The 26,257-nt window shown below is 63.1% G+C and overlaps 1 protein-coding gene across 1 annotated transcript in view; it reads right to left on the bottom strand.

The window, feature by feature from the left end:
* COL7A1 (collagen type VII alpha 1 chain) overlaps positions 1-15,048 on the bottom strand; it is a 29,052-nt gene extending 14,004 nt beyond the window's left edge. Inside the window, exons 1-62 of the mRNA XM_058812737.1 lie at positions 14,967-15,048; positions 14,679-14,859; positions 14,437-14,596; positions 14,250-14,343; positions 14,008-14,166; positions 13,642-13,805; positions 13,414-13,543; positions 13,207-13,329; positions 12,503-12,652; positions 11,692-11,811; positions 11,428-11,574; positions 11,144-11,260; positions 10,920-11,069; positions 10,543-10,671; positions 10,312-10,458; positions 10,023-10,148; positions 9,810-9,953; positions 9,603-9,728; positions 9,383-9,529; positions 9,175-9,303; positions 8,950-9,096; positions 8,663-8,782; positions 8,432-8,578; positions 8,220-8,356; positions 8,010-8,136; positions 7,789-7,932; positions 7,561-7,718; positions 7,427-7,462; positions 7,259-7,285; positions 7,099-7,143; positions 6,805-6,897; positions 6,387-6,458; positions 6,062-6,097; positions 5,934-5,987; positions 5,672-5,740; positions 5,474-5,587; positions 5,149-5,175; positions 4,952-5,005; positions 4,778-4,840; positions 4,597-4,656; positions 4,415-4,450; positions 4,246-4,290; positions 4,056-4,091; positions 3,902-3,946; positions 3,760-3,795; positions 3,654-3,680; positions 3,524-3,553; positions 3,279-3,350; positions 3,122-3,181; positions 2,990-3,025; positions 2,772-2,852; positions 2,612-2,647; positions 2,080-2,124; positions 1,920-1,991; positions 1,742-1,786; positions 1,609-1,635; positions 1,491-1,532; positions 814-894; positions 626-661; positions 495-530; positions 329-409; positions 63-98 (exon numbers count right to left, since the gene is read on the bottom strand). Of these exons, the coding sequence (XP_058668720.1) occupies positions 63-98; positions 329-409; positions 495-530; positions 626-661; positions 814-894; positions 1,491-1,532; positions 1,609-1,635; positions 1,742-1,786; positions 1,920-1,991; positions 2,080-2,124; positions 2,612-2,647; positions 2,772-2,852; positions 2,990-3,025; positions 3,122-3,181; positions 3,279-3,350; positions 3,524-3,553; positions 3,654-3,680; positions 3,760-3,795; positions 3,902-3,946; positions 4,056-4,091; positions 4,246-4,290; positions 4,415-4,450; positions 4,597-4,656; positions 4,778-4,840; positions 4,952-5,005; positions 5,149-5,175; positions 5,474-5,587; positions 5,672-5,740; positions 5,934-5,987; positions 6,062-6,097; positions 6,387-6,458; positions 6,805-6,897; positions 7,099-7,143; positions 7,259-7,285; positions 7,427-7,462; positions 7,561-7,718; positions 7,789-7,932; positions 8,010-8,136; positions 8,220-8,356; positions 8,432-8,578; positions 8,663-8,782; positions 8,950-9,096; positions 9,175-9,303; positions 9,383-9,529; positions 9,603-9,728; positions 9,810-9,953; positions 10,023-10,148; positions 10,312-10,458; positions 10,543-10,671; positions 10,920-11,069; positions 11,144-11,260; positions 11,428-11,574; positions 11,692-11,811; positions 12,503-12,652; positions 13,207-13,329; positions 13,414-13,543; positions 13,642-13,805; positions 14,008-14,166; positions 14,250-14,343; positions 14,437-14,596; positions 14,679-14,859; positions 14,967-15,048 (5,496 nt within the window). The remainder of the gene's footprint in view (positions 1-62; positions 99-328; positions 410-494; positions 531-625; positions 662-813; positions 895-1,490; positions 1,533-1,608; positions 1,636-1,741; positions 1,787-1,919; positions 1,992-2,079; positions 2,125-2,611; positions 2,648-2,771; positions 2,853-2,989; positions 3,026-3,121; positions 3,182-3,278; positions 3,351-3,523; positions 3,554-3,653; positions 3,681-3,759; positions 3,796-3,901; positions 3,947-4,055; positions 4,092-4,245; positions 4,291-4,414; positions 4,451-4,596; positions 4,657-4,777; positions 4,841-4,951; positions 5,006-5,148; positions 5,176-5,473; positions 5,588-5,671; positions 5,741-5,933; positions 5,988-6,061; positions 6,098-6,386; positions 6,459-6,804; positions 6,898-7,098; positions 7,144-7,258; positions 7,286-7,426; positions 7,463-7,560; positions 7,719-7,788; positions 7,933-8,009; positions 8,137-8,219; positions 8,357-8,431; positions 8,579-8,662; positions 8,783-8,949; positions 9,097-9,174; positions 9,304-9,382; positions 9,530-9,602; positions 9,729-9,809; positions 9,954-10,022; positions 10,149-10,311; positions 10,459-10,542; positions 10,672-10,919; positions 11,070-11,143; positions 11,261-11,427; positions 11,575-11,691; positions 11,812-12,502; positions 12,653-13,206; positions 13,330-13,413; positions 13,544-13,641; positions 13,806-14,007; positions 14,167-14,249; positions 14,344-14,436; positions 14,597-14,678; positions 14,860-14,966) is intronic.
* Between the last annotated feature and the right edge of the window lie 11,209 nt (positions 15,049-26,257).

The following is a 26,257-nucleotide window of genomic DNA, read 5'->3' as shown; positions in this document are numbered from 1 at the left end:
TTGCAAGCCTGATGGCCCCAGCAGGAACACAGCCCAAACCCTCCCTCTCCAGAGGTACTTACATCCCGGCCAGGATCTCCCTGCTTACCCGGGTCCCCCTGCAGACAAGGAGGAGGTGAGGACAGGGACATTGCTACCCTGCCACAGGCTCCCCCTGCAGAGCATCCCCAGCCTGGAGCAGGGGGTGTCCATGGGGACAGCTCCTCCCAGCCCATCACCCCTCTGTCCCCCAGCTCCCACCCAGGCACAGAGCTTCCCAGCCCATCATCCCTCTGTCCCCCAGCTCCCACCCAGGCACAGAGCTCCCCCCAGGCTGGCCCACACTCACCCTCAGCCCAGCAGGCCCTGGGGGCCCAGGTTTGCCTTCCAGCCCATTGCGGCCATCCAGCCCTGGCGGGCCACGGTCCCCCTGTGGGAGAGCAGGGAAGGGTGGTTGGAGCTCTGGGGTAGGATGGGAGTGCTGTAGGACAACCCTCAGCCCCTAGCCCTCTCACCTTCTCTCCTGGCAGGCCTCGGTCCCCAGGGTCACCCTACAGGCCAAAGAGAAGTGAGCATCATCCCCCATTACCAGGAGCTGCACAGGGCAGGGTCCCCATTCAGACGCCATGGGAAAGGGCACACTCACCCGTGTGCCAGGGGGACCACGGGGACCCTCCACACCCTGCAAGAAAGAGACACCCTCAGCAGTGGGGCATGGAGGGATCCTGGCTGCTCAGCAGGCAGTGCCTGCACACCAGGACACCCAGCTCTGCAGAACATCACCCCTGATGCTGCCCAGTGCCCCCCACAGCAGCCCCAGCACCCAGCACCTACCCTCTCTCCAGGCACACCAGGGGAGCCAGCATCACCCCGGGCACCCTTGGCACCGTCCTCGCCTGGGTCCCCAGGGTCCCCCTGCCAGGGAAGGGCACAGTGGTCAGAGGCACTGTGCTGTACCAAGCCTGTACCAGAGTGCACAGGGCTGGTGCTGTGTGGTTAAGGACTGGGGTGAGAGGAATGCTCTCAAAATAAGAGGCACAGGTGGAAAAAGAGGTGGATGTGCTCAATGCAGCACCTGCTGGGCAGTGGGGGTCAGGGAGTGGCTGCAGAAAAAGGCACCGAGCAGCACTGCTGAGCCACAGAGCCACAGCTGGGGACACAGTGCCACCCTGCACAGGGCACAACCTGTGGCCAAAATTGTCCTGAGCCTCAGCTGGGTTGTAAATTGTAAAAGCAGAATTCCCACAGAGTTGGGTGCTGCCATGGGACCCCTATGGGGATGGGGAGCCAGGAGCACACCAGCTCCTTTGGAAACCTCAGCCCTACAGGGCCTCCTCCATCACAGGCATGAGTGTCAGCCCCTGTGCCCTGATGTGCTTCTCAGTCGTGGGGCACATCAGCTGCTTGTGGCTGTTTTGGCCAGGGAGGGCTTGATGGGTCCCAGTGGGCAGGCAGAGCCCAGAGGACAGCAGGGGTATCCCACCCCAGCATCCCAAGCACTCAGTCATTACCTTCTCACCCTTTATCCCCACTCCTCCGGGCCCAACATCGACCTGTGGGGCAGAGAGGAGCTGTGGATGGGGCTGGACACCAGCCCAGGGGCAGGGAGAACAGGGAGGCAGAACTTACAGCTCGTCCTGGGGGTCCCGGAGGTCCCTGAAAGAAGGGCAAAGGAAGCAGGTTAAGGGGAGTTGGCACAGCCCTGGGGAGGGCACAGCTGGCTCTGGGGTGGGGGGCCACGTGTGGCCCTGCCATCACTCACTGGGTCCCCACGGTCACCCTTGCTCCCTGGTGCTCCAGGGCTGCCCTGCAGGAAAGAGGGATGGAGTCAGAGGGGGAGGGAAGGGGGGAACCCGTGGGGTGTGGGTCCTGTGGTGCAGTGATCTGTGAGGGGTGGTGGGTGTCCATGGAGCACTGGGCACACACAAGGGGCTACTCACATTCCTGCCTTCAGGTCCTGGGTCCCCCAGGTCACCCTTCTCCCCAGGGGGGCCACGGTAGCCAGGGAGGCCCTGGGTGGGGGCAAAGGGAGGATGTGCATTAGCAGGAGAGGCCGTGAGGCTCTGTCCTGCCCAGGGTGCCCAGCAGCCCTGCACTCACCCGGGGACCCCTGTCTCCAGGCTTGCCAGGCAGGCCTGCTTCTCCCTGTGGGGAAAAAGGGGGTCAGTGGGGGGCAGTGGTAACAGGGGCAGAGGGAAGAGGGGCAGAGGGAAGAGGGGCAGAGGGAAGAGGGGCAGGGGGAACAGGGGCAGAGAGAACAGGGGCAGAGGGAACCAGGTCAGTGGGAACAGGGGGGGCAGAGGGAACAGGGGGAACAGGGGCAGTAGGAACAGGGGCAGTGGTAACAGGGGCAGGGGGAACAGGGGCAGTGGGAACAGGGACAGGGGGAACAGGGGCAGGGGGAACAGGGGCAGGGGGAACAGGGGCAGTAGGAACAGGGACAGGGGGAACAGGGGCAGAGGGAACAGGGGCAGTGGTAACAGGGGCAGTAGGAACAGGGGCAGTGGGAACACGGGCAGGGGGAACAGGGGCAGGGGGAACAGGGGCAGGGGGAACAGGGGCAGTGGGAACAGGGGCAGGGGGAACAGGGGCAGGGGGAACAGGGGCAGTGGTCCTGGGGACCCTCACTCACCGGGGTGCCTTCATCACCTTTCTCTCCTCGCTCTCCCTGAGGCACAAATCAGTGGGCACCGGCCAGGAGAGAAGAGCACAAGTCAGCAGCATCCCCCTGCTCCCTGGCAGCCCCGCTGTGCTCAGGGCCACAGTGCCCAGAGCCCCGTGTCCCACACTACCTCCTTGCCGCGCAGCCCCGGCTGCCCCGGGGCGCCCGCTCGGCCCGGCTCCCCCTTCTCCCCCGGCTCTCCTGGGTCACCCTAGGCAGGGGAAGGGACAACAGTCAGGCCAGAGGCTGGGCAGCTGGAGAGAGAAGTGGCACAGCCCGCAGGGACAGCCCCTCTAGAGCCAGACAGACAGATGGACGGACAGACGAATGGAAGGGCAGCGACATCACCTTTGGGCCACTCCTGCCTGTGAGGCCAACGATGCCCTGGTGGTTGGAGAGGAAGAGCAGGTGTCACTTGGGGAGGGGCAGCTCCGTGGTCCCTGGCCAGGGGACGGGTCCCCAGGGTGCCCCCAGACTCACCCGATCGCCCTGCTCGCCTTTGGGGCCAGCTGGCCCAGGGATGCTCAGGCCAGGGGGACCCTAAACATGGAAGGACACAGCATGGAGAAACAGCACAGGCACCATGAGGCTGGGCAGGGCTGTGCCATGTGGTTCCTATCCTCAAGGCAGTACTCACACGGGCACCTTTATCTCCTGTGTCACCCTTGGGGCCAGGAGGTCCTTCTGGTCCTGGGAAACCTCTGTCACCCTGGAGCAGACAAAATCAGCACCCCAAACCACCCATTTCCCCTCCCAAGGCAGCTATGCACCAGGCTTAGGACCAGGATGAGCCCAGCTGTGCAATCCCTGTCCCCAGCCATGCCCACAGCCATGCCCACAGCCATGTCCAGAGGGTGGAGGGCACAGCTGGGCCAGGGTTACCTTCTCTCCAACACCAGCCACGCTGGGAGCCTGCAGGGGAAGCAGAGGAGACCATGCTGGGCACTGCCCATGGCTCCCTGTGCTGGGCCTGGGGCAGGCAGAGCAGGAGCTGCTGGGCAGCATCACTTACTGGCCTGCCAGGTGGTCCTGGGTCACCCTGCAGAGAGACAGGTGTCACTGCCAGCCCCTTTCCCACAGACCCCTGCCACCCCATCGGGACCCCCCCCCGCCCTTACCTTCTCCCCCCGGGGGCCACTCGGTCCTGGAGCTCCCTGTGGTGAGATCAGAGACCTCAGGGGGCTGGCAGTGCCTGGGAATGTGCACCCAGGGCATGGCAGCCCCTGGCTCCACAGCAGCACAGCCACCACCCTGACTCACCTCTCTGCCTGATGGCCCCGGGTGCCCGGGGGCTCCCATCTCACCCTGCACGAGAGGAGGAAGAGGAAGGTGTGGGGCATCCTGCCACCCCCTGCCAGTGTGGCTGCTCCAGGGCAGAGTGGGCATCACTCCACCATGCCCCAGGTGCACCTACCTTCTCACCCTGTGGGCCTGGCACACCACGGTCTCCCTGCAGAGCAAAGAGAGGAGGGTTCAGGGAGCCTTCCTCCCTCTGCATCACACTGCCCCAGAGCTCTTCACGAGTCAGCCCTGTGACAGCCATGCCCAGGCACTGCCACCAGCAGGTCCCAGGGACACCAGGACCCTGCCTGGGCACCTCTCACCTTCTCACCCGTCTCTCCCAGCTCGCCTGGCGCACCACGGTCTCCCTGGTACAGGAGGAACAAAGGGTCAGGGCAGGAGGAGCTGTGGGGACATCCTGGCACAGAACCAGAACCCCCTTCTCCCTGCCAAGGCATGGCAGGAGCATCCCTGGGTCCCTGCACTGCTCACCTTCCTGCCCTGCTCCCCCGGCGGCCCCCGAGGACCCTGCAGAGGAGAATGGAGACATTGTCACCTCTGGTGTGACAAGGCAATGCCCTGGCTGCCCAACGCAGGAGGGCTCAGTGTGCCCTCGGGCCTGGCTCCTGGCATGGGCAGCTCCTGCCTGCCTTTCCTTCTCCCAGGACACTCACCCTGTCTCCTGGGTCCCCGGGGCGGCCGGGTGATCCTGGGAAACCTTCTGTGCCATCACCCTGGCGGTGTGGAAAGGTGAGAGCCATGCTCATGACACAGGGATGCCCATTAGATGGGAATCCTCACTCAGAGTGGTGAGAGGTCCAGCCCCAGTGGGGAGCATCCCTGCCACCTTCTCACCTTCTCTCCCTTCAGCCCAGGGGGCCCAGCAGGTCCCCGAGGCCCAGGGTCCCCAGGGAGCCCCTGCAAGAGAGACAATCTCAGCCACTGGGATGAGACTCAGCCCTGGGCACACACAGCCAGTGCAGCCCTGATCCCCTCTGCCAGCCCCGTGGGCCTGGGGGCTCAACTCACTGGGGCTCCAGGGTCCCCTCGAGGTACTGCCCCATCCACGAATCCAGGGGGGCCCTGCAGACAGAAGGGTCAGCTCCTGTGTGCTTGCCCTGAGGGCTCAGTCCTCCCCAGCACCCCGAGGGGCTGCAGTGCCCTTGGACACCCAAGGGCCTCCATCCAGTAGGGTAGAGGAGTCAGGGAAATGCACGGCCACTCACCCTTTCCCCTCGGTCACCCTTCTCTCCCTGCAAGGGTGAAAAAAGCAAATTAGGGCAGTTCTGGGCTGTTCCCATGCCCTCCTTGAATAGGAGAGGAACATGCTGGGTAGAGCCATCATCAGTGGCATTAGGATATGTGCATGCCATGTGCCTCTCCCCACGCTGCCCTGTGCCAGCATCAGCTCAGGCACGAGCATCTTGTGCAGGCACAGCCCACAGGCAGGGCCAGCAGGAGCCCACAGGGAGCAGCTCCAAGCAGCTGCCTGCTCCCCATCCCTCTGCCCACACATCCCCAGACTCCCCCATGCAGCACTGGGGGATTTACCTTCACAAACTCCCCAGGAGGTCCTGGTAGCCCCATGGGTCCGAGGGGACCAGGGGGGCCTGGGTCACCAAGAGGCCCCCGTGGGCCAGGGATCCCAGGTGGGCCAGGGCTGCCCTGCAGGACAGAGGGGCTCCATCAGCTCAGGTGTGGGCTGGGGTGCTGGCAGAGACCCCTTCACACCCGTATCCCCACACCTACCGGCACACCTGGCTCCCCTCTCTGGCCTGGCAGCCCCTGCCCTCCATCCGTGAGCACCCTGGGCTCTCCCTGCACCAGGACAGGGAGGAAAAATCAGTGACCACGTGTGCCACATGTGCCCTGCTGTGGCCACAGTGCCAGGGGTCTGGCAGGGAGAAGGGGAGGCCCTGGGGCCAGGAGATGCCAGGCATCAAGCTGTGCCCACCAGGGTCTCCAGAGCTCCCCAGGGACCCCCGTGGGGCAGCCTCTGCCCTTCACCTACCGGGTCACCTTTCTCCCCCTTTGGGCCAGGCAGTCCCGTGGGCCCACGTGTCCCCTGGGAAGGAAAGATGGGAATGAGGGGGGACGTTGGGTGTGAGGAGGGGTGGGGAGGGTTGGGGCCATACTCACAGGATCCCCTCGAGGACCAGGGATGCCCTGGATGCCCTAGAAAACAACAGCTCAGGAGGTGAACACATCCCTGCTAGCCAGGGAGTGAGGATGGGATGAGATGGAATGGGGTGGCACGGCATGGCATGGCATGGCATGGCCAGCTAAAGCAAGGCTGGACAGCACACTTTGCCAGGGATACACCCACAGGAGCCAGCAGTGCCCCTGCCAGCTGCTGAGCCTCCCCCAGCACAGGGAGCAGGGAAGCAGGGGCTGGCTCAGGGAGCAGGCAGGGCAATGGAGAGCCCATTGTGCAGCAGCAAAGCCAGGGGACACCCTTACTCACTGGCTGCCCAGGTGATCCAGGATTCCCAGGGCGTCCAGGGCTTCCTGGTGCCCCATCAGCTCCAGGAAATCCCTGCAGGACAGAGGAGCATCATGCCAGCATCTGGTGTACCCCAGCACTGCCAGACTCCTTCAGTGCCCCAGGCAGTGCTGGCCCCAGCCCTGGGAGCTCAGGGCAGCCCCAAGGCAGGGCTGGATTCCAGGGTGCCTTTCCCCATGTGCTCAGCTGGGATGTGAGGGTGCAGTGTGGGGCTGGGCTGGGGTGTGAGGGTGCAGTGTGGGGCTGGGGTTCTTCACCAGGGGTTCTCCTCCAGCGTAGGTGTGGAGACCAAAGGGACAAGGGGCAGTGAGAGGCCCCATGGAGCCAGGTCACTGTCCAAAGATCCTGGGATGCCTAGGTGAGGGCCAGAGGTACTCACCCTGTCCCCCTTCCTGCCCGGACCCTCAGCACTCTCTCCTGGTGGACCTGGTGGCCCTGGTGGTCCTGGAGAGCCGGGAAGCCCATGGCGACCCTGAAGACACGGGAGAGGACAGGCTGGGTGGGAGGTGGTGGTCAAGAGGTGTTGCCAGTCCACCCCTGTAGCAAGGGCTAGACAGGTCCTAGACCCACACCCACCCACTGACAGGACAAAGGAACATTAGGACATGGGGACCATGGCACTGCCCTCTCCAGGGAGCTGCCCCTCTTGTGCCCCCCTCCATCAGGTTATTACCGGCTGCCCAGGGAGACCTGGTGGTCCCATACGTCCTTGCAGTCCCTGCAGAGACAAGGGCAGTAGTGAGCATCCCCTGTGAGCTGATGTTAGCCTGGTTTGGGACATGCAAACCTCCCAAAGCCACCAGCTGGTGGCAGGGTGTCCCCAAAGCACTCACAGCCTCACCGCGCTCTCCCTTCTCGCCCTGCAAGGGACAGAGGGAAGGGGTTAGGGGCTGGCACTCCTGTGCTTAACTCCCCAGTGGGCTTCTGCTGTCAGCAGCTAGGGGTCGGTGACGCATGCTGAGCACCTGTGGCACAGCATGGCACAGCCCTGAGAAGCTCACCTTGGGGCACTTCATAGTGCAGGGCTTTGGCTTTGGCTCTGGCTGGAAAGAAAAGACAAGCCTGTGTGAACCCAGGGATCAGAGCTTACATGGGCTGCTCCCCCTTCACACCCCCAGGCTACTCTGGCCCTTACCCTGGTGGAGATGATGGTGCAGAGGTCATCGGCGAGCTCTCCCTCCAGCTCTGCCAGGTCTCTGCCATGGTAGAGGTACCGCGGGTCCTCACTGGTGACCATGCGCCGGAGCTGCTCCCGGTCTGCCCCCTCCATGCCCACTGCCAGCACCTGCACCCCTGAGCAGAGAGCACCCTCAGCACCCTCAGAAATCCCTGCACACTCTGATGAGACCCTATTAATCCTCACCCCCAGCCTTGACATCCCTGGCCACAGTGATGGCATCATCCCCCGAAGGGCTGTCAGCCACAACCACCAGCACTGCTGGAACCCCGGCACGGCGCCCTGCGCCAGGACTCAGCAGGTACGTCCTGGCAAAGGTCATGGCTGCCCCTAGACAGGGAGAAGGAAGAAGGGACAGTCAGCAGGATCCCAGAAACACTGCCCCAGCTCCTAGAGCCGCCCCTCACCAATGTTGTTGCCACTGGGCTCCTCGTAGCGCATGGTGCGGATCTGCTCCAGCACGGTGGGCAGGTCACTGGAGCGGTTGAGGAGCAGCCAGGGCAGGCTGCGGTAGCTGTACGTGGCCAGGGCCACCTGCAAGGGTGCAGGGGAGCAGTGGGCACCAGGGGCCACCCACAGCCCCCCGCCATGCCCCCAGTGCTATGGCAGCAGCCTACCTGTGTGCCCTCGGGGCCCAGGCGCCCCAGGGCTGACACGGTGTTGGAGAGGAGGGTGCGCACAGCGCTGGCTCCAGAGGAGCTGTTGCGGGTGCCGTGTACCAGAAAGACAACGTCACCGAGGGCATCCCTGCAGACTGCGGGATGGGAAGGGATGAAGCCACCACCAGGGTGCAGACAAGCCCAGCCCACCCTGCAGGTTCCCCCAGTACCTGTGCGCTCGCTGACGGACGCCTCGGCTCCCGGAGCGCTCCCCAGGAGCGGCCGCAGGGTGAAGGTGTAGCGCTGGCCCAGGCGCAGCCCGGGGACCTGCTGGGAGCTGGCAGTGCTGGGCAGCGTCCGCGCCCTCTCCCCACCAGCTGCCGCCCAGGGCACAGTCAGAGGGATCAGCAGGCCCCTGCGGGGATGCCGCCCACCATCCTGGGGCCACCCACTCGTCTCACCTGCGGGAGGGCTCCAGGAGAGGATATAGCCAGAGGCACCGGGCACCGGGGTCCAGGTGAGAGTCACCGAATCCCTCTGCACCTCCGTCACCCGCAGGCTGGTGATGCGGCTCGGGGCAGCTACCAAGGGAAAGCAAAGGGTGTCCCAGCTTCATGGGGCAGTCCCCAATGTGCTCCCTCCCCAGCCCAATGCTGGGACAGTCCGTCCCTGGGTGCCCCTCTGGGCTCAAGCCGTGTGTCAGGGGGCTCATGCTGCCTTTGCCCCAGCCAGACAGTCAGTCCCTTACTGGTGATGGCAGTGATGGTGGCTGGCTCGCTCTCCCGGCCGCCAGCCAGGCTGGTGATGCTGATGTGGTAGTGCCGGCCCACTTCCAGTCCCGACAGGGTATAAGAGCTGGAGGTGGCTGGGAGCTGCTGGCTCTGCTGGGGCCCCCCTGGCAGGGGCAGAGAGGGGTGAGTGGGTGCGGGTGGGGGCTGGCAGAGATGCAAGGGCTCCAGCCAGCTGTGCTTACCTTCAGCCAGGCGCCAGAACAGGCGGTACCCGGTGCTGCCAGGCACTGGCAGCCAGGCCAGGCGCAGGCGGTGCTCTGAGGCCTCGGTCACCTGGAAGCCGCTGACGGGGCGTGGGGGCACTGCCTCGGCTGCGGGGCAGAGGGGCAGGCATCAGGGACAGGTGTGCCCAGTGCCACCCTGGGGTGATGCCCCTGCCCCAGCACTCACGGGTGGTGACCACAATGGAGACGGGGTTGCCTTCCCGGTTGCCAATGAGTGCCGTCACCTTCACGGTGTAGGAGACGCCTCCCTCCAGGTTGGGGATGTCAAAGGAGTTGGTGTGGCCAGGAACTCGCCGGCTGTTCTCCGAACCCCCTGCCAAGGACTGTGGCATCAGGCCCCCACCCTGCTGCCCTCACAGCCCACCCCCATCCCTGTCCCACAGTACCGTCCCTGCGGCTCCACACCACACGGTAGGCAGTGGCTCCCGGCACACCGACCCAAGTGACACGGGCAACATTGCTCCTGGATGCCTGCACCTCCAGCTGCGTCACCTTCCCCACCTGCTCTGGCACTGTGACACCAAGAGGACCACTGTCACCCCGGGTCACAGCCGATGGCACCAGACAGCACTGTCAGGCAGGGGTTACCTCACCTATCCGTCCCGTGGCAGTGACAGGGCTGCCCTCACGGCCATCCACAATGGCTGAGACACTGATGGTATAGACAACGCTGGTGTGCAGCCCATCGATGGTGAAGATGGTGGGGTCAGCAGGGAGGAAGCGGGATTTCTTCACACCTGAAAGATGGCTGGGATAGGAAGGGCTCCAGCAGTACTGCCCCAGCACCCCATGGTCCATACACTCACCGTCACTGCCTTGCCACGTCAGCAGGTAGCCCCCAGCACCCGGCAGCCCTCGCCAGGTGACCCGCAGCTGGCTGGGACCGGCCTCCATCACTCGCAGATCCGAGATGCTGCCCACCTCTGGGTACTCTGCACCACCCCATAACACCACAGCATCACCCTGGGGAGTCCAAAGGAACCCCACAGCCAAGCTGCCATCCCAAGGGGTTGCAGGGAGATAGAGACAGCTGCATGCCAGAGTGGTAACATGCAGTACCAGAACTCCTGGCACCAAATCCTGCCGTGGACTTACTGAGGCGGACGGTGAGCGTGGCAGCACTGCCCTCCCGGCCGCCTGCCAGTGCCGAGACACGCACCAGGTACGGGACACCCTCCTGCAGGTCACCGAGCTCCAGCCCCGTCTGGCTGCCTGGGACGCGCCTTGTCCTCTCCGTGCCATCTGCCAGGGGGAGGGCAGTGCAGTGGCTCGGTGCCAGCTGTCAGGATACCCCTGGTGCCACCCTGGCCCTGCCCATAGACTCACCCTGGGTGTTGCGCAGCACCACTTTGTACTCGGTGGCACCGGGGACAGCGGTCCAGCTCAGCCGTGCCCTCCTGCCCGACTCCTCCACGAGCCGCAGGTCTGACACAGCACCCACGGGTGCCTCCACGCCTGTGAGGGGGCACAGCTGGAGGGGCACAGCCTGGACAGCACAACCCCCATACTCAGCACAGCCCCCACACTCAGCACAGCCCCCATACTCAGCACAACCCCCATACTCATCCTGGGCTGTGACCACACAGCTGGGGTTCTCATGGCCAAGGCAGTCCTCAGCCTGAGCAATGCTCATTGGCACATCCCTCCATGCCAAAGGCTTGGAATGCTGGGGGACAGCTCAGGGGACCCACAGCAGCACTGACCTGTCTGAAAGGTGGTGACAGGGGTGGCCACCTCCCCACCATCATAGAGCGTGTAGAGGGTGATGCGGTACTCAGTGCCCGGCTTCAGCCCCGTCAGCTGGTAAGTATTGGTGCTGCTGGGGAGAGACACTGTTCTGGGGGGCTCTGGTCCTGCAGGAAGGGAAGGATCACAGCCAGCTGCTGGCATGGAGGGCCCACAGGGGCAACAGGCATGCTGAGACTACCTGTGGCTCTCTTCCACTCCAGACGGTAGCCACGAGCATCACGGGTACTGGTCCAGAGCACTTGGATGGATGTGGGGCCCAGGATGTTGGTCTGCAGCGTCTGGTCTGTACCTGCCTCTGCAAGAGGGACCCCGTGGGTCAGGCTACCTTGTGCCACCCTGCTGCCAGCCACCCAGCCCATGTCCCTGGTCCCCACACATGGCAAGGATAGGGGCTATGAGGGCTGCTCCCTGCCCCCTCCCATGCACAGCAGCAGGATGGCATCACCTGTACCCAACACCTACCTGTCCTCTGCCGCACAGTGGCTGCGGGCCCCTCCAGCTGCCGGAAGAGTGGGGCCACCGTCACCACATAGTCAGTGTTGGGCTGCAGCCCCACCAATGCGTGTGACATCTGCCCAGCATCCAGATCCACCCTGTGCCTGTCCTGCCCTGTGGGAGCCAGTGCAGCAGTGCCTTGGGGATGTCAGGCAGCAGGTGCCACCAGCTCCCTCCTGTCCTTCCTCAGGGACCAGCAGAAGGGGCACAAGCTGTGGGAGAGGCACGTACCTGTGCGGGTTGCCCAGGAGAGGCGGTAGCCGGTGGCGCCGCTGACAGGCTGCCAGGCCAGCAGCATGCTCTGTGCTGACACGTTGTGCACTGTCAAGTGCTGCACGCCCACCAGGTGCCCTGTGGGAGTGAGGTAATTGTCCATCTCCCCCAAGGGAATGGGGCAGCAGGAAGCACCTTCACCTGCAGACCACTGTCTCCAGGAAGCCCCCTTGCCCTGCTCACCAATGCCAACCACACTGAGGTCACTTCGTGCAGCCCGTGCTCAGGCAGCTCCTTCAAAGCATCAAACTGTGCAAAATGGAGCTTAAATGTCTTCCTCTTAATGCCTTAAATACTTTCTGTGGGTTAAGACTGTCTGGGGCAGCTGAAGGAAATGGTTTGCCAAAATCGGATGCTTGCAAAGGTGCTGCCCTGGGGCCTCAGCCCCACTCCTACCCGGAGATGCTTTCCAACAGCCTCTGCCCTGGTGGAAACCACACTTTCCTCCCACAGAGCACTGTACTCAAACCCTGCATTTTTTCACTCAACATTTTTTACATCATGGGAAGAAAGCTCTGGTGGAAACACTCCCAGAAGGCTGCAAAGGAAATTGGGAGCACACAGTGCTGCATCCTGCCCTGGGAGCAACTTCTGGGGCCCAGAGCATCGCCTTGTAGCCATGCTCACCTGTGTCCCCATCCCACCCCCACAGGCAGCAACAGGCCAGGCAGCCCCATCCCAATGAGGCACAGTGATGGGACGGGGGCATCCCTGTGCTGGAAACCCATTCCTAGCCCTGGCTGGGCCCAGGGGTTGGCACAGCACTTACGTGTCCGGGCGGTGAGGGTGGCAGGGGCAGCAGGCTGCTGTGCATAGTGGGGCTGGAGCATCACCACGTACTCAGTGTTGGGCTGAAGGTTGCTGAGTGTGGCTGACTGTGCACTGGCCGTCAGGCTCTTCTCCTCTCTTTGAGGTGCTCCTGGAGGGGTGTGGGGGGCACAGGGAAATAGCACACACCAGGCCCAGCAGGGAAGGGGTGTCTGTGGGCCTGCACCCTGCCCTGAGGATGCCAGTCAGTGCCAGGGGTGGGGAGCACTGGGAAGAGGCTGGGACGTGGGCCAGGGCAGGGGCACCCCCTGGAGCGCCCAAGGCCAGGGTGAGGCTGCCAGGTGTGTGGCTCCAGCCCCGTCCCTGGCTGGAACGGGGGTCTGCTGCCTGCTCCCCATGTGCAGCAGCCATGAGGGCACACACCAGGCCCCCAGCCATTGTGCACGCCCAAGCACACACCCTGAACCTTGCACATGAAGCCTCGGGGTGCAGGAATATACAGGCTGCCTGCACAGCTCTGCACAGCACGCGCCCCACGCCCAGCACACGCGTGCCGGCTGCCGTGTGAGGGTGGGTGGATACACACCCACAGCACTCTGGGCAGGCATCCCTGCATTCACACTCATCCCTGCATCCCTCTGCCCAGGGGCTGCACAAAGGCAGGGAGCCCAGGCAGCACTGCCCTCACAGGGCCCATGCCCTCACCTTGCACAGCGTAGCTGAGGCTGTAGCCCCGGGGGGACTCGGGGCCAGGCTGCCAGGCCAGCCGCAGAAAGGTGGGTCCAGCCTCCACCACGCGAAAATCCAGCACGGAGCCAGCACGGCTTTCTGGAGCACACAGAAGCAGGGATAAGTGATAAGTCCCCAGCCCCATGCCTGCACTCACCCATCCCTGCAGCCATGGACACTCACGGGTCCGTGCTCGGCCGGACACGGACTCGCCGATGCTGTTGGCGTACTGGGCGGTGACAGTGACCAGGTACTCTGTCCCAACACGCAGTCCCCGCAGCACAGCGTTTGTCTCCCGTGGCCCCACGCTCACCTGGGCAGGAACAACGTCACCCCCCCATCTGCCCCAGGCCACACGTGGAGCCACCAGGAACCCCCAGGAGCTCTGAGCAGTCAGCTGGGGACACTCACCTCCTGCCTCTCTGCCAGGACAGGCTGCCCTAGCCCCGTCAGTGGCACGTACTGCACCCGGTAGCCGGTGATGGGGCCACTGGCTGCTCTCCAGCGGACCCGCAGATGGTCCAGGCCCCGCTCTGGGATCTCCAGGTTGGAGGGGCCAGTGTGGCTTGGCCCATCTGTGGGGTAGCACAGGGGCTGTTGGCTCCACAGTGCATGAAGCAATGAGGAGATCTTGCTGTGGCAGCACAGATGTGTGCCCAATGGGATGGGATGGTCAGGAGGTCATTTTGGGGGTGGGATGGATGCTAAAGGTGCACAGTCTGGCACCCAGCACTGTCAGCCCCTGTGCCCCTCAGGGAGAAGGATGGGGGCCCATACCCAGCAGGCGCAGGGTGCCCCCAGCAGTGGTGCACACCCTCCGTGTTATCAGTGGCACCAGCGTGTCCAGCAGCTTGAAATCACCGACGTAGAAGAAGAAGGCATCAGTAGGCATCGAGGCCACACGGACCAGCTCCTTGCGGTCAGCGTTCTTAATACCTGGGACACAGGGAGATGATGAGTGAGGGGGGAACCTGAACCAAGCAGAAGACTCTTTCATGTGCTGCAGAATCCTCACTCACCCACAGCGAAGACCTTGATGCCCTGGCTCTTCAGCTTTGCTGCTGGCCCCTCAGCATCATCTTGGGACTTGCCATCCGTGATGAGAATGCAGATCTGCAGGGCCAGGAAAGGGCTGTGGGATCCAGCATGGGGTCCATGGGCCTGACACTTCTCCCCATGTTGCCAGGGTCACTGCTCTGCACGTACCTGGGGGACCCCAGGCCGGCGCTGCGTGGGGCCAAAGAAGTTGTCAGCAATGTAGCGGAAGCCAGCGCCTGTGCGAGTGTTGCCACCCTTGTAGCTCAGCTGCTGGATGGCCCTCCGGACACTTGTGCCATCAGTGTGCTGGGAGAATGAGAACTCCACCCTGGGGAGTGCAGGGGGACACTGTCACTGTCACCCAGCCCTGCCACCCTGCACCCCACCCATGCCCCCTGCCTTGGGCTCACCGTGGGTCATCACTGTACTGTGCCGTGGCAAAGCGCACTGCCTTCTCACCCACCACCTGCACAAAGGGCCCCACCAGCTCCTCCATGAAGGTGCGGACAGCTCGGAAGTTGTTCCTTCCGATGCTGGATGAGCCATCCACCAGGAAGGCGATGTCAGCCTCCAGCACATCCTCACACACTGCTGCAGAGCAGTGACAGCACTCAGGGCACAGACTGGCACTGTGGCACATTGGTGCTGAAGCCCTCTTACTGTCCCACCCACCGTGCAGACCCAGTGCTCAGCCCTACCTTGGCTCCTCTTCTGTGCCATGGCAGCTGGAGGACGCAGGAGCGCCGGGAGCACAGCCAGGAGCAGGAGTTGGCTGCTCATCGTGGGAGCCTGCAGGACAGGATGCTGCCACCACGGTCCCACAACAGCCCCAAGCCTTGGGGACAGCAGTTCGGGAGGTTCCCAGTAGCGCCCGTGCCAGAACGCCTGGCAGCGCTGGGCGGGCAGGGTGCCAGTGCCACCCCGGGCACCTCAGGGCGCGGAGAGAGCCCCGCTCCGGGCCGGGACAAGCGGCGGGAGCCGGCCCGTGAACAGCTGGTGGGGGGAATACAGAGAGCCCCGGCCCGGCTACAGCCCGGGATCTGCCTCTGCCACCCCTTCCCCTGCCCCACGGCACGGCATGGGCATCAGCGCCCTTGGCCCCCGCCCGCAGGGGCTCCTCCGCCCCGGGAAGGTGCTCCAGGGCAGGGGGAGCCAGCGCGGGCAGCCCGGCCTGCCAGCCCCTGTCCCGCCGCACGGAGGGCACCTGGCCCGGTACCCCCGCGATGTCCCAGCCCCAGCTCAGTCCGGCCCGGGCGGTGCCTGCCCCGCCGCACGGAGGGCACCTGGCCTGGCGCCCCCGCGGTGCCTCCGCCGGGTCCCAGCCCGAGCTCAGTCCGGCCCGGGCAGTGCCAGCCCCGCCGCACGGAGGGCACCTGGCCTGGCACCCCCGCGGTGCCTCCGCCGGGTTCCAGCCCCAGCCCAGCCCGGCCCGGGCGGTGCCAGCCCCGCCGCGGAGCGCGGCCGAGTGCCCGCGGTGCCTCTGAGGAGGTTCCGACCTCCCCGCAGTGCCCCCCCCCCCCCAGCTCCAGGCTCACCCGCCGCCCCCGCGGGGCCGCTCCGTCCCGCACCGCTCCGAGCCGTTCCGTGCCGAGCCGTGCCGGGCGCAGGCGGTGCCGGCGCGCACCGGCCCCCGCCGCTCCCGCCCCTTTATGGAGGGCGGCCCGGAGCACGGGCCGGGGGGAGCGGAGTGGCGCGGCCCCCGCCCAGCCCGGCCTCCCAAAGGGCTTTTCCCACCGCTCCCGAGAGGGAGGAAAGGAAGGAAGGAAGGAAGGAAAGCAGCTCCTGAGGCTCTCCCCGCTCCAGGGCCACCCGGGCTGCCCCGCGGCTGCACGGTGTGCAGCGGCTCCGGGATGGGGATGGAGCAGGACAGGGCTGGACACCCGGGAACGGCTGCGGCTAGGTTTGCCGCCGAGACCTCCGTGAGGGGCTGAGTGGGCTCCAGTAAGGCTCAAGGCAGTTTTCCATCCAGCATCTGCATCTTTCAGGAAGGTGAGCACCTCTGGCACCTGCCAGCCAGGAGCTGGCCACCCACTTCCATCCATCCATCCATCCATCCATCCATCCATCCATCCATCCATCCCAGGGAAATGTGTCCCGGAGACTTGGGGCCTGGATCCAGGCAGACCTGGTTGGAGCTGCCACAGGGACTTGAGCCCCTGGCACCATCTGGGTTAAAGCCTGGCTCTGAGCACCAGCCCTGGGAAGGGCACTGGGCGTGAAGGGCTGCTCCCCATGCCAGCACAGCTCCCACCAGGCTGCAGGACAGCCAGGCCTCGTCCAGGATCCTTCCTGCACATAGGGCTAGGGGTACCCCAGCACATGGGGCCCTGGCACCCATGGCTCTAGTACGGGGACTGTGCTGGAGTCAGCTGTGGGAACATCATCCTGCCCTGCTCAAAACACCATCTCACTGCAGGCTTGTGGCTGAGACCTACCCCGGAGCTGGAGACACTTGCTGGAAAGCCACTGGTGATGTGGTTGCAGCTGCTGGGAGGAGGAGAAAGGGAGAAGATGCCCAGCAAGGCAGGCAGGGACCTCGTGTTGCCCTGGTCTCACTTCTGCCCATCCTGTGACTGGTGGAAGGGACTGGAACAGTCCCCTGAGGCTCCTCCTCAGCCCAGGGTGCACCTTTAGGGTACTCCTTACCTCCAGGGCACCTGTGGGACCCCAGTGTTCCTTGGGGCACATCACACAGCACCTCATCCTCCCCACTGGTGCCTGAGCTCACCTGGGGTTGACCCTGCCTCAAGGAACCTGCCATGCACCCCCTGCCACCTGTCTTCTGTCCCCTTGGTCAGCCCTCATTCCCTGTCCCCAGCACCACACGTACCTGTGCCCTCCTGGGCACTGCCCCAGGGGCTCCCCTCCGGCTCCTGGCAGGGCAATGCACAGACGGGTCCAGAGGCATCTTCCTGCGGGCAGCAAGGGGAGCAACAGTGGGGATCTCTGGGGCCCGGGGCCACCTCACAGCTGGGGGCCGGGGGCAGGGCCACCGGCCACCGAGCAAAGATGCTCCAGGGTCGGCTGCAGGCAACTTTCCCAGGCACAAGCTGTTCCCAGGCAGGGGAGGAGCGGCGATGCCCTCGCTCTTCTTAAAGGTACAGCAAGCAGTGCATCCCCTCCTCTTCATTAGCCTTCCTCTCCTCCGAGCTCAGCCCCGGCCCCCATGGCTGGCGGGCGGGTTCCGGACCTCGCCGTGCCCGCAGCTGTGCCCCCGCCTGCCCCAGCGCTGCGGGTCCGGCTGGCAGCCCAGCATCCTCAGGTCAGCACCGTCCCTAGAGCCTCCTCCCGCCAGAGCCCGTTTAATGAAGACAGGGCGGCTGTCCCAATTAGACCGGGGGCTTGGTGAGACAGGGAGCGGAGGGGCCTGCCAAGGGCTCTGCGGCTGGCCCCGGGCCCGGAGCTGCGGAGCCGCCCCACGGCGCGGTGCCGGCGGCGGGGCACGGGCGGCCGGGGGTCACCGCGGCCAGGGGGCAGCGCCGGGGCGGGCGGCGCCCAGCGGCACCCGGACACCGGGACAGAGACATTTCACAGCAGTGCCAGGGGCTCTGCCCACCGCCTGGGCCCCAGGACTGCAGGCACTGCCTTGGGGTGCTTCCCAGCCACCCACGGCAGCATCTTGACCGCCTTACCAGCAGCACTGCCCTTACATGTGCGCCGGAGCGGGGCACAAGGGCTGCTGGGTCCCCAGAACCGGAGTGTCTCCGCCTCCGCGGTGTTTCCCAGCTTCCCTCCGCATACCAGGAGCAGGGAAGGAATCTGCGGCCGGCGGCGCGGGACGGCCCTGCCCGTGCAGATGGAGAGCGCCAGGTGTGAGTGACTCACGGGCACCCCCGCGCCGCTGCACGCCAGCCCCTCCGGGAACAGCCTGAGAGGCTGGAAAGCCTGCTCAAAGCCTGGCCGGCTGGCAGCCCAGGCACCACTCATTGCCACAGCCCAGACCTAGGGTTCCCCGTCTCCCAGCTGGCTCGGCCCCAGAGCGAGCTGATTCCTCTGCACAGACACTGAACAACATTTGTAGGGCTGGCCCTGACCCCAGCTCCTCACCTGTGCATGCCAACCTGGCTCCCAAATGACACTCAACACCTGGCCACATCGTGAGACATTCCAGGACACCTCCACAACCCTGGTCTTTGCAGGGCACTGCCCAGGAAAGCACTAACCCTGAGCCTCACAGGAGTCATGCTACCCCTGGGAAGGGAAGCCCCTGGTTTGAGAGTGTGCACAAGGGAAGCACAGGAGCTGAGCCTTTCCCTGCCCCTGCTTGCCAGGCATGAGGCCTCACTGCTGTCTTAATGGGAAAAAAAAATCTTCAGCCCCAGGTGAGGTTTCAGCTCTCTGGGACGGGATGAGTCACACACCGTGGGGAGGTACAGAGCCTGCTGCACAGTCACACACCATGGTGGGGTACAGAGCCTGCTGCACAGTCAGTCACACACCATGGTGGGGTACAGAGCCTGCTGCACAGTCAGTCACACACCATGGTGAGGTACAGAGCCTGCTGCACAGTCAGTCACACACCATGGTGAGGTACAGAGCCTGCTGCACAGTCAGTCACACACCATGGTGGGGTACAGAGCCTGCTGCACAGTCAGTCACACACCATGGTGAGGTACAGAGCCTGCTGCACAGTCACACACCATGGTGGGGTACAGAACCTGCTGCACAGTCACACACCATGGTGGGGTACAGAGCCTGCTGCACAGTCAGTCACACACCATGGTGAGGTACAGAGCCTGCTGCACAGTCACACACCATGGGGAGGTACAGAACCTGCTGCACAGTCACACACCATGGTGGGGTACAGAGCCTGCTGCACAGTCACACACCATGGGGAGGTACAGAACCTGCTGCACAGTCACACACCATGGTGGGGTACAGAGCCTGCTGCACAGTCACACACCATGGGGAGGTACAGAGCCTCCTGCACTTGTGCTGCTGTGGGGATTGCTGCTCCCATCCCCTGCCCACCCTCTCCACTGCCTCTGGTGCTGATCTGCCCTGGGCTGGGATTCAGCACAACCCTTACAGGATTTCAGTTTTCTGGCCCTGCTGCGTTCCTGCAGTGCTCCCCACCCCAGCAGACATCGGCATTCCCAGCCAGTGGGGAATGCATGGGGCAGCTCTGGGGCTGCTGGAAGGGAGAAGCCACCTCTCCCAGCCCTTCACACTGGGGAGGGGAGCAGCAGGGGGCTAGTGCTGAGGCAGGGGAGGGGTGGAGGAGCTGGCCAGAGCCTGGAGGGGGAACCTTGTCTGCCACAGAGGCCAGTTGAGACATGCTCCAGGAATGTCTTCCAGCACCAGGCACCGCCAGCTCCATAGTGTGGCACCCAGCCACCCAGCCCAGCATCCCAGGAAAGGGGCCCATAACCCCTGGCTATACCAGTCAGCTTGGGGAGAGCCCAGAGGGACAGGGTGACACTCACAGTGCAGCCCTGGGGAACGCTTGTGTCAGCCCATAGGACAACCCAGCAACCCAAGAGACCACAAAATAGACCAGGATGGGAAATGGCCAGCCCCTACTGCCTGCAGACCTACCCTGGTGGGTCTGGGGTGGGAAAATGCCATGCCAGCCCTCCAGACTGCACTTCACAAGGGAAACAGACAGAAACAAACAGCTCCTCTGTGCCAGAGCACCCTCCATCCTGCTGCTGCCCACGGCCACATCCCTGTGGCAAAAGGAGTCAAAGTATGACATCAGGATGAAGTTATGACCAACAAGCTTCCCTCTCTGCCCAGCAGCTCTTGGAATGTCCAAAGTTAAGGGGATGTTCCCATTTTGGGGGACCTTAGCTGCTGTGGAGACAGCAGCAGTCTGGTGACAGAATTAAGATGGAGCCAAGTGGTCACTGTAGCCAAGCTTGGGGTCAGGCTGAGCCTGCTGTGCCCCCCCACAAGGCTCCCCATGGGGTGGGTGCATGTCCTGGCTCTCCACAACTGCTGTGGAGGGATGGAAAGCTTTTCCTGTCTGTAAACTGTTGTGTCTGGAGGCAGCTGCCAGCACAGCTGCACACCAGCATCGCACGAACCTGTGCTGGGCTGGGGCCAGGCCCCACTGGCCGTGCAAAACGGGCTCAGGAGGGAATGCTGACACCACGGGGACGTGACCTTCCCCTTGGCCAAGCAGTGCAGGAGAAGGCAGCCCTGGTCAGCCTGACCACAAAGGCCAGGCTGCTTCTCAGGCACAGCAAGTGAGGGGAGAGCCAGGCACCACCAGCGCTCTGCCAAGGGCTGGCAGTGCTTTGCAATGGCATGGGGCCAGCATGCCAGAAAGGGAAGGTGACAATGGGGATGATGGAAGCAGGATAAGGAGCCAGCAGCAGTGAATGGGGCTCTAGAGTCCCTAGTTAAAAAGGCTGCTCTCAGCTGCATCCTGTGGCTGGGCTCTGGGTGATGCTGGGGATACCCAGAGAGGTTGGGGCTGGGTGTCAGGGACCCAGGGGGAGGCAAGGGGAAGGTGTAAGCAGAATGCAGGCAGGGGCTGAAACCCCCATGCCTGGCTGTTCTGCAGGAATCCAGCTCCTGGACTGACTGAGGCAGGAGCTGCTGCCCTTCACTCCTGGCCCTGCAGCCCCCACTTGCAGCTGGGTCCAGGCTCTGTAAAATCAACCTACCTTGCCCTTGAGAAAGGGCATGAAGGAGATGCAGAAATGCAAGGCCCAGGTGCAGCAAAGCTCCCCCAGCCTCTCTGCATGGGGGCAGTGCTGCCTTTTCCTCAAGCTGACAATCCCATGGGGTTTATGCCCCAGAGACGCCCCACTAGCCCAGCACACACAGCTATGAAAAGGAAACTCCTGCTTCTTTGTAGGGGCAGATAAAGATTCCCTGCCCTGGGGTTATGAGGATTGAGGTGCTGCCAGGCCAGTCCTGGCTGCAGGGTGTGCAGGGAACAGCAGGCAGTGGCTGGCAGCCCCTGGTGCACAGCCAGGCTTGGGGTGCACAGAGACACCCATGGACCCATTGCAGGGCAGGAGCCGGCACCGGCAGAGCACAGGGAGCGGCTCCCCTTCCTCCCGGTGCCTGCAGGAAGGAGGAGATGAGGGGAAGCCGAAGGAGCGCTGCCAGCCCACGTCGCACACCCCGGGGCATGTGCGGGCTGGGCCGGGGTGCGCAGGGCGGGACTGGACACGCCGGGCCGGGCGGCTGAGCCCGAGCAGCGCTGCCCTGCGCTCTGTGCGCTCCCAGCGCTGTCCGGCCCTGCCGCGGGCCAGGGGAGGGATGCAGAGGTGAAAGGTGGCATTCCTGCACTGGGAGAGCAGCTCGGGGCGAGGCCGGGTCACCGGTGCTTCCCTAGAGCGCCGGGAAAGCCAGGAAATATCTTACCTGCAAACAGCGCGGTGCCACCCGCGCCTCTGGCCGCCTCCGGGCCTCAGCAGCATCCCGCCGAGAAGGTGTGTGACAGATGGGACAGCTCAGGCCCTGCTGGCTGCTGGGGGGTGTCACAGCAGGGCTGCTCCTGCCTTGCAAGGTGCTCTGCCCCACATTTGGCTTCCAGGGGCACCACGGCTTCAGGGGATTGGAGGGGCACACAGCAGCAGCCAAGGCCAGGACAGAGCCCAGAGCTGCAGAGCCAGGGCACTTGCAGGAGGAACACAGCAGCTCCTGCCACATGTGGGGACAAGCTGCCCAAACCCTGCCCCATCTCCATTGCCCATAAGAGTGAGACAAGCACCATGAAGCCATGGCTGCCCCATCCCTCCTTCCCAACGCTGCTGGGAGCAGGTGGTACAGAGATAGAAGGGCAAGGCAGCACCACCTTCCCTGCACATGGAATCTGTTCTGTGCCTAATGTTGAGCTTTTCTGGGAAGCAGCAGTTGCTCAGCTCCCAGCACAGCACCCAAGGCCAGCTGCAGGCTTACCCAGCCCTGGGAGCCCCCTGGAGAACTGCAGGAGAAGGCAGCAGCATGGCATGGGGTGCTGGGGGGAGCAGAGTGGTGACAGCAATGACCAAGCAGGGGAGAAGAAAGGCAGAGAGGCAGCATGTGGGCCCAGGGAGCTGGAGCTGTTCCAGGGATGCTGCCAGCTGTGCTGCAAGGAGCTGCTCCTTGCAGGGGCTTTGCACAGCTTGATGGGGCTGGGTATATTTGTTCTTCCTTTCAATGGCAGCAACAGATGCCTCCCTGGCTGCAGGAGCTCAGGATAGCTGTATTCCCAGGGGAGGAGTACCTTGGCGACTCCTTGTGAGTCCAAGGAGCCAGCCCTCAGGGGCTTCTATCCTGACCCCCCAAGGATGGACATGTGGACCCTGCTGCTGCACACAGCTCACAGTGGACTGATCCTGCCCTCCCAAGACATGGAAATAACCAGTCACTAATGCCTTGTGCTCAGTCCCTCCTGCTGCCAGCCCACGGGCTCTGGTTCCACTGGCCCTGGCAGAGCAGCACACCAGCTTGTGCTCACAAGTGACAGCAAGAGACTCACACTCTGGAGCTGCACAAGAAGGAGTTTGCTCACCTTATCTCTCCAAATCCAGATTTCTCACAGCCCCTGTGACAGGCAAAGCTGTCCTTCTCTCACTCCTGTTTTACATGATCCTGCTCTCACTTCTCCACTTCTTCATCTGGGATGCAGGCCTGATGGCTGGGAGGACAGGGTGGTTGCTCAATGCTTCCTCTCTGCCTCTACTCAAGTGTTTCACAACCTGCATCAACCCCCCTAAAAACTACCTGTAGCTCTATATGAATTTCTGGCAGGGCTCATGAAAGAGCCCCTGTCCCACTCTCCTGGGGCTTGGCTGCTGCTTGCACAAGGGGATCTGGGATGTGCAGCCCAGCCAGGACCTGCAGGCAGTGCTCCCAGGGAGGGAGGGCACAGCACATACCCGGGCGTGGCAGGGGCCTTGCCTGGGACAGCCAGGGGCTCAGGAAGGGGCTCTTACCCCTGGAGAGTTTGGGCCACGCTGCAGCCTCGGGTAAGGGGCTTTTGCAGGCCTTGGGCACTGATAAAGGCACATGGATGGCACAAAGCTCTTTTACCCACACTTGCCCATGTTGGCTAACAGAGTTGGATCCTCAGCAGCTGCAGGATACTGCCATGAATGTTTCACACATGACCGATGATCCATGGGAAGGAGGATCAAGGTCTGTCTGTCAGTCTGTTGGGGTGCTGAGGAGGCTGCAGGGAGCCAGCACCCAGGGAATCCATGCTGCAGGAAGGGTCAGGCTCACCCAACGTGTGGGGCAGCAGCCAGGCTGCAGGGGAAGCTGCTCCAGAGGGATTAATGCAGTTCACGAGACCAGACTTGTCCTGTGTCTCTCCCCCGCGAGGCTGTGCCATTGCTCCTTCAGCTCCTTGGCTGGGTGCCCGACTCCAGAAGAAAGGAATCAAAAGGACCAAGCATCCGCCCTGCCCTGCCGGGTGAATCGCTGTCTGTCACCATGGGAACTCCTCCCTCCCCAGACCTCCCCTGGATGATTTCACTTCTCGCGGAGCAGGAGGGCGTCACCAGGATGGCACAGGGCGGGGGGACACGTCCATGCCACACAGGGACCCCAGAGCTGTGGGGCAGGTGCTGGGGAGCTCCAGGGCAAGGCTGAGCACAGTGCATCCCCAGAGCAGTGACAACACCCCCAGAGCAGTGACAACTTCGGGGCTCTCAGAGCTCCAGGTCCTTGCAGAAACCACATCACCAGCACCTCTGCACCCCTCTGCGTGGCCACCAAGAAGGGAAGAGCACAGCATCCTGTCTCTGCCCCCTCACCACCTTCAGGGCTCACCTTGAACCACGAGGATCTCATCCTCTGTTCCCCTCAGCAGGGCTGGGGCAAGGTCACCTGTGAGTCAGTGCTGCTCGTGCGAGGCAGGAACAGGAGATGCTTGTGTTCCCACATCATAGGGGCTCCTGCCAAGAGCTGCACATCTGGAACAGCAGTAAACAAAGCAGGGGAAGCCGCAGAACCAGAGTGGACAGCAGCCAGGGGCAGCAGGGACCTCCAGCCTCGCAGCAGCCAGTGAGGGAAGGGGTGCAAAAAGCAGGGCTGCCACGTGGAGCTGGGATGCCCAGACTCAAGCACACTCACCTGCCATCTCCTCCCCCTGCTGTGCCAGGGGAGCAGCGGCAGGAACTTGCCACAGACAAATGCTGCTCCAGTTCCCAGAGCCACTCTGCACCAAGTTCCTGTGAGAGACCCCCTGGCACAGGCAGCGATCCCTACCTGGAAATCCCATTCTCCATGTGCCATGGGTAGCACTGAGCCTGTTCCTCCATCACTCCCAGCTTTGCTCAAGGGTGACATGACCTGAATGGAGGCCATGGGTTTGGTACACAGGAACCTGCACAATGCTGAGCCCTACAGATCACCCCGATAAACTTAGAGTGCACTTTCCTGAAGCTGAAATACATCCACTGCTAAATCTTGAAGCAACATCACTGCAGGTCCTTAGATTAAACATTCAAATGAGGAAGAAAAAAATCCCCTCCAGAAGAGCCAACTCATTCTTCCCTAAATACAACAAATCAAAGATAAGCAGCACATTCCCTTCAGAGCATTATCCAAATGCCTACTCGGAATAAAAGCCACATGCAAAGCAGAAAGCAGTGCACAGTACTGGGGCTGCTTTACAAAATGCTTTGCACACCTGAGTCACTGTGCTGAGGGCAGTGCACAGGGAGCAGCTTTATTTCTGTGCATTGCACCTGGTGTCAGCACCCACCTTAACACAGTGCCCCAAAAGCTGAATGCTCCATGTCACACTGCAGGCTCCTGGTGGAACCAGGAACAGCACTCAGGTATTCAGGCTCCTGTTTCAGTATCTTAAACCTTGCTCAAACCTTGCTTCAGGCATTTAATCCAGCTTCCTTCGTTGTCCTCATGCTGTCCCTGCTGTGCAGCTCTCCCACTACAGCAGGATATAGAGCCTTAAAAAAGCCCAGACCATGGCAGAGGCTCAGCAGCAGTGGATGGTGGGACACTGAGCAGGAGCAGTGTCTCCAGGGCACCTGGCAGGTCATCCAGCACAGGTACTGCTGAAACCTCTTTGTACAGAAAAAAGTCCCTCTTGCTCCCACAGGTCAGGGCTGGGAGCTCCCCAGGCTGCCATCCCAGCAGCTCCATTTTCCATTCCTGGGCAGATCCCCCTCCACACCCCACACTTCAAACAGCTTTTCTGGGCATCCCCAGTGATGGTCTGAACAGGCAACAAAGCCAAACCTCAGCCTGGCAGCCCCACTAAAACCTCACCGCCCCAAGGAAGGAAAATGTATAAGGGGAAAAGACAGGAAAGCAGAGACTTGCATGGAAAAGTGAGAACCATCCAACCTCTGTAGATGGCGTGTGGGGTAAAGCAGCTTTTAATGAGGGTGTTCAGGGCTGCAGCTCAGCCCTTCCAGGCACAGCAGTGCAGACAAAGGCAGCTCCTGCCACCATGCTCGTGCCTCACAGCAGCCTGGGATGGCTGTTGCTGGCAGTCAGGCCTGGATGGGCCTTTTGTCCACCGCTTTTCCACGCAATGAATACACTAAAAGCTTTACACGAGGCATTTCCTTTCCCAAATAGGAAACAGGATTGCTGGATATGTGTCCAGATATCACTGCTCACTGTTCCTCTCTCCTGGTGAGAGCCTCAGCAGTGAAATGCAGGAGTCCTGGTCAGCACTACCAAGCACCAGGTACCTCCCTCAGCCTGGCCATGCTGCAGCCCCCCTGAGGGACACCATCACAGGGAGAACCTATCCCTTTCTTGGGCAAACCACACTAGACAGGGGCTGGATGGGGGACAAAGCCCCTGGTCACAGCCATGCCAACACCTCAGTCAATCCCTGCACCAGGGGGCTGAGCAGACCAAGGCTCCAGCAGCACAAGACACTACAGAGCTGCCCTGCCTTCTAACCCCACTCACCTATGGTTCCCACTGCCATTTTTCACCAGCCTTGGCAGGACAGCAGGTAGAGAAGCAGGCCCAGAGGGCTGTGGCCTCTCCTCCCAAAAGCTCTCTGGCACCAAGGAGTGGCACAGCTCCAAGCCTCTCATTTCTGTGAAAGACTCCCTGC

This window comes from Ammospiza caudacuta, chromosome 12, assembly GCF_027887145.1.
Source record: "Ammospiza caudacuta isolate bAmmCau1 chromosome 12, bAmmCau1.pri, whole genome shotgun sequence".
Classification (NCBI taxonomy): Eukaryota; Metazoa; Chordata; class Aves; order Passeriformes; family Passerellidae; genus Ammospiza; species Ammospiza caudacuta.
Note: the sequence above shows the minus strand (reverse complement) of the source record. Positions and strands in the feature narration are given on the sequence as shown.